This window comes from Mobula birostris, chromosome 9 (genome assembly GCF_030028105.1).
Source record: "Mobula birostris isolate sMobBir1 chromosome 9, sMobBir1.hap1, whole genome shotgun sequence".
Taxonomy (NCBI): Eukaryota; Metazoa; Chordata; class Chondrichthyes; order Myliobatiformes; family Myliobatidae; genus Mobula; species Mobula birostris.
The window spans coordinates 4,812,946-4,818,945 of NC_092378.1; the positions used below are offsets into that span (position 1 = coordinate 4,812,946).

The 6,000-nt window shown below is 43.5% G+C and overlaps 1 protein-coding gene across 2 annotated transcripts in view; it reads right to left on the bottom strand.

Moving 5' to 3' along the window:
- pah (phenylalanine hydroxylase) overlaps positions 1-5,400 on the bottom strand; it is a 96,789-nt gene extending 91,389 nt beyond the window's left edge. The window contains exons 1-2 of one of the 2 annotated variants that reach the window (XM_072267410.1): positions 5,253-5,400; positions 1,118-1,225 (exon numbers count right to left, since the gene is read on the bottom strand). In XM_072267410.1, the coding sequence (XP_072123511.1) occupies positions 1,118-1,225; positions 5,253-5,294 (150 nt within the window). In that variant the 5' untranslated portion in view covers positions 5,295-5,400. Of the gene's footprint in view, positions 1-1,117; positions 1,226-4,210; positions 4,226-5,252 lie in introns of those variants that run through there. The other variant, XM_072267411.1, reaches the window with a different exon arrangement.
- Positions 5,401-6,000: the final 600 nt, after the last annotated feature.

Here is a 6,000-nt window from a genome sequence, read left to right on the forward strand (position 1 = left end):
GAAATGTTACTAGTCAGGGCACGGCTTGACAGACAGAAGTGGTGCACTGTCAACAGAGCGAGAGCGGGAGTTTGTAGGATGGGAGACAATATGGTGAAGTGGGGTTTAAAGACCAGTGAATCTTGTGAGTGTGGCGAAAGGGTGCAGAACATTGAACACGTTCTGCGCAACTGTCCACTCTCACCTGATTGAGCTAACACTGACCTGCTCAACGTCAACCAAACAACACTAGAGTGGCTGTCTGTCTGGTGTGACAAGCTATGATGATGATTATTTATTACTACTTATTTATGTTGGTACTTGCACAGCTTGTTGTCTTCTGCACTCTGGTTGATCTTTCATTGATCCTGTTATGGTTACTATTCAATAGATTTGCTGAGTAGGCCACAGGAAACTGATTGTATATGGTGACATACATGTACTTCGATAATAAAGTTTACTTTGAACTTTGAACCTTGAAATCCTTGACAATTATATGCTTTTTTCAGCAAGTTGCTCTGTCCCATTACAGGAACATTGTGTTGGCTTTGAAGAGGATGCAGAAGAGGTTTACCAGGACACTGCCTGGATCAGAGGGCGTGTGCTATGAGGAAAGATTGGATAAACGTGGGTTCTTTCCTCTGAGTGACAGTGACTGACAGGAGACTTGAAGGAAGTTCATGAGATTCTGAGAGGTATTGATAGGGTTGCCAGTCAGAATCTACTTCCCAGAGTACCAATATCAAACAGTTGAGGGAATTGTCTGAAGGTGAGAGGGAGAAAATTTAAGAGTAATTTTTTTTACACAGAGCCATGGGTGCCAAGCATAGCTGCTGGGATAGGGGTGGAAATAGATATGATAATGGTGTCTACAAGGATAAGTATGCAGGGAATGGAGGGATATAGATCATCTACAGGTAGAAGAGTTTTAGTTTAATTTACCATTATTTTCAGCACAGACAGTATGGGCTGAGAGGCCTATTTCCTGTGCTGTATTGTTCTGTGCTTTCTATGTGCTGATTATAGAATAGTCCAAGTTTCAGAATAGAAGAATTAGTTTTCCAAATAAAATGGTTGGAACATCGTTGATCTTAGGGAACCAATCACAATGGGTGGATTGAAATACAGCGGGAATTACCTCAAATAGACGCAAGGCCTTAACCAAGGCTCCAAAGTCTTCCTTCAAAGAGAACATTACGGAGATGACATCTCCCTTGATGGACTGCTCCTCGATGTACATGGATTTCTAGAGGAGGGAAAGCAAACAGCATAATGGCAAACAGTTCCATTTACTTTACAGTTAGAATGTCATCCTTGATCCATTTTTAGAACAAATGTTTATAAAAGTACGTAAAACATTTAGAAGCTGAAAATGTGAGGTGAAACAGATATTGTAGGAAACAGCCAGTTACCATCTGTGGATCTGTGGAGCTAACCTCAAGTCTAGCAGATGTGATGGGCTGAAAGGCCTAATTCTGCTCCTGTTTTATGGTTTCATAGAGGGATAATAAATCAGCCATGATGGAATGGTGGAGCAGACTTGATGGGCCGAATGGCCTATTCTGCTCCTGTGTTTTATGATCTATGACCTTTCACCGGAACTGAACATAGAACTTAAAGGACACAGTGCAAGTCCTTCAGCCCATGATGTTGAACTAATCTTTTAAACTGCTCTACGATCAATCTAACGCTTCCCTCCCACAAAGCCCTTGATCTTTTTCCATCCATGTGCCTATCTAAGAGTCTCTTAAATTTCCCTAATGTATCTGTTTCCACCACCACCCTTGACAGCGTGTTCCACACACCCACCACTCTCTGGGTAAAAAATCTACCTCTGACGTCCCCCCTATACTTATCATCTTATACACCTCTGTGAAGTCACCTCTCATCCTCCTTTGCTCCAAAGAGAAAAGCCCTAGCTCGATCAACTTATCTTCATAAGACGTGCTCTCTAATCCAGGCAGCATCCTGGAAAATCTCCTCTGCATCCTCTCTAAAGCTTCCACATAGTTTCTGTACTGATACAACCAGATCTGAATACCCCAGTACCCAAACATGGTCTAACCAGGGCTTTATAGAGCTGCAACATTATCACGTGGATCTTGAATTCAATCCTCCAACTAATGAAGGCAAACACACCATACACCTCCTTAACTATCCTATCAACCTTCATAGCATTGTTGAGGGATCGATAGATGTGCACCTCAAATCAGGGGAATAATTGTAAATAGTTAAGAGAAACAAGTTTTAAGATGCAGGGTAAGTGAGAATGGCAGGAATATGTGGAATTGTGTACCAGGCAGGAGATAGTAGATGATAAAGGTGTGAGGGAGGTTATGATAGAAGTAAAAAAAGGAATTGGTCTGAATATGTAAATGGATGAAATGAAATTGGATAAATCTGAAACAAAAAGTTGTGGAGACTGATTGTCTGAAGTGGAGCCCCGGACATTCTCCCCTCTCCCCCCTCCTATCGGATTCAAAAGCTGAAAGCACCTATTGTACCATCATGCTCAAGCACAGATTTAACCCGCTGTTGAATGATTCCCTAATACAATGAGTCAGACTCGTAACCTCAAAGTATACACAAAATAATCTGCAGATGCTGGGGTCAAAGCAACACTCACAACACGCTGGAGGAACTCAGCAGGTCGGGCAGCATCCGTGGAAACGTCGACCGATCTTTTCCACAGACGCTGCCCGACCTGCTGAGTTCCTCCAGCGTGTTGTGAGTGTTGCTTTAACCTCAAAGTATACCTGGTTATGGCTTAGCTTAGCAGCTTATTGTTTGTCATGGACTGCGCTTCCTCTGTAACTGTAACACTACATTCTGCATTTGGTTATTGCTTTGCCCCAGACCGTCTGTTGTGCTCCAGGAGAGGAACTTTGCAGCCTCTCCTGAGCTGCTGCCCAAAAAGCCTTGGAAAGAAGCAATACAACTGGAGACATGACCAGGCATTGAAGAGCCTTGCAGAGGCAACCTTCTTAAGAATCAGTAACAGCAAGCGAGCTCAATCCTGCAATTGAATCATCAACTTTGTGAGAGCTGGAGAGCATCCAGAAGCAGGAGTAAGAGCAAGATCAGAGGGATCTTGGGGTCCGAGTCCATAGGACACTGAAAGCAGCTGCGCAGGTTGACTCTGTGGTTAAGAAGGCATACGGTGCATTGGCCTTCATCAATCGTAGAATTGAATTTAGGAGCCGAGAGATAATGTTGCAGCTATATAGGACCCTGGTCAGACCCCACTTGGAGTACTGTGCTCAGTTCTGGTTGCCTCACTACAGGAAGGATGTGGAAGCCATAGAAAGGGTGCAGAGGAGATTTACAAGGATGTTGCCTGTATTGGGAAGCATGCCTGATGATAATAGGTTGAGTGAATTCGGCCTTTTCTCCTTGGAGCGACGGAGGATGAGAGGTGACCTGATAGAGGTGTATAAGATGATGAGAGGCATTGATCGTGTGGATAGTCAGAGGCTTTTTCCCAGGGTTGAAGTGGTTGCCACAAGAGGGCACAGGTTTAAGGTGCTGGGGAGTAGGTACAGAAGAGATGTCAGGGGTAAGTTTTTTACTCAGAGAGTGGTGAGTGCGTGGAATGGGCTGCCGGCGGCGGTGCAGGCGGATACGATAGGGTTTTTAAGAGACTTTTGGATAGGTACATGGAGCTTAGAAAAATAGAGGGCTATAGGTAAGCCTAGTAATTTCTAAGGGAGGGACATGTTCGGCACAACTTTGTGGGCTGAAGGGCCTGTATTGTGCTGTAGGTTTTCTATGTTTCTAAAGCCACCCACAGGGATTCTGGCACCCACTCATGACATGTTCCCTCAAATTTATAATGACCAGTGTGCACAAAAATCTTGTGCTGTGCAAATTTTTTTCCCAGTGACAACAACATCACTAAAAACTGTATAAGTAGGCCAGTTTTAAAATCTGCAGACAAATCATCGCAAACTCCACGTGATCAATATCATCCACATCAGAAACCAGAAAAGGAAATGTGATTGTGTATGATCGTGAAGTGTACTTAACATGCTAATGAGGTAGAGGATGACAAATTGTGGCTTGATCAAGCAAAGCTGGGTCACTAGGTAAGGGTGAAACACCCAATGACCCCAGGTTAATCACTGATGATGAGTTCAGAGCTTGGCGAGATGTATTCTTCAAATCACTTATATTACCTCAGTGCACTGCTGTAATGTATGGGTGGCATGCAAAACAAAGCTTTTCACTGTACCTTGGTACATGTGACATTAATAAATTAATCCACTGGTTCAAATCCTGGTTCCCCACAATTTCACTGGAACAGAGTTGGATGCCATGACCGGATCTGAATGGTGGTGAGATGGAAAATTAAAGTAATGTCTGACTAGAATTTGTGGAATAAACAAAAGCAAAGTAGTCGCCCAATCTGCTGATTCAGATTATCTTATTTTAGGTACAAGAGATCTGCAGATGCTGGAAATCCAAAGTAACACGTACAAAATGCTGGAGGGACTCAGAATGTCAGGCAACATCCATGGAGGGGAATAAACAGTTTTGGGTTGAGACCCTTCTGCAGGACTGGAAAGAAAGGGGAAGAAGCCAGAATAAGATGGTGGGGGAGGGGAGGGGTAGCTGGCAGGTGACAGGTGAGACCAGGTGAGGGGGAAGGTGGGTGGGTAGAGGGGGCGACAACATGAGAAGATGATAGGTGGAAGAGGTAAATGGTTGAAGAAGAAGGAATCTGACACGAGAGGCGAGTGGACGATGGGAGAAAAGGATGGAGGAGGACAACCAGAGGGAGATGATGAGCAAAAGTAGGGTCTTTGATTATGCCAGCTGATTTACTGAGGCAGAAAGAAATGTAGACAAAGTTCATAGAGGGGAGGACGATGTGTGTGTGTGTGTGTGTGTCAGTGTGTGTGTGTGTGTGTGTGTGTGTGTGTGTGTGTGTGTGTGAGGGGATGTAGTGTGTCAGTGTATAAACAAGTGTATGCACATGTTTACATCTGTGTGTGTATTGAAGTGTGTGGGTATATATATATGTGTACGTAAGTCTGTGTGTGTATTGAAGTGTGTGGGTATACATATATGTGTATGTAAGTCTGTGTGTGTATTGAAGTGTGTGGGTATGTATATGTATATGTGTGTGTGTGTGTGTGTGTGTGTGTGTGTGTGTGTGTGTGTGTGTGTGTGTGTGTGTGTGTAGAGGAATGAGTGATAAGGTGGGAAAGAGCAGAAATGCCCACTTCCTTTCAATTTCCTATTCTTGCCCGAGTCACCCATTGGATAATTACCTTGCCACTCTCTCCATCCTTGTTCAGAAATGCTGCATCCATTGTCCACTTCCAGCTGCTTTAGTTGCCTGGTGTTGGGGCTTCCGTCACGAGAGTTATTTCTGCTCTCTGGTGTGCTGTCCTCTCTCCTCCAGCTTTGATCTCAGTCAGTGGCTTGGACAGGAATATTTAGCCTTGCTCTACATTGGAATATCTAATAAAACCTGTAGACACGCCCCCTTCTGTGTGATTGATAGGTCAATACCCTCTGCAAACCACAGCACCGAATCCAAAATCTCCCTTTTGTGTACCTTAATACTGCCAGCACTTCAATTGCTCATTATAATGTAACACTATATGTTACTTCTTTTAAAATACTTCTAATTCTTATTTGTAAAATAATAGGTTCACACTGACAAAATTCTTTCAACAGACCTACTCTGGCTTTCTGGCTAACATAGCCTTTATTTTAACATTCTTGTTCAGTAATATATAGAAACAAAAAAACAACCTTGTTGTCTGGGAATACAGATCTATAATTCCTTGAAAGTGGCGTCACAGGTACATAGAGTTGTAAAGAGAGCTTTTGGCACATTGTAAACACAAGAGCTTCTGCAAATGCTGGAAATCCAGAAATGGAGGCACTCAGCAAGTCAGGCAGCATCTACAGAGAGGAATGAACAGTCATTGTTTTGAGCCGAGACCCTTCACCTGGGCTGAAAAGGAACCAGAGTCAGTTTAATATCACTGATGTGATATTTGTGGCTTT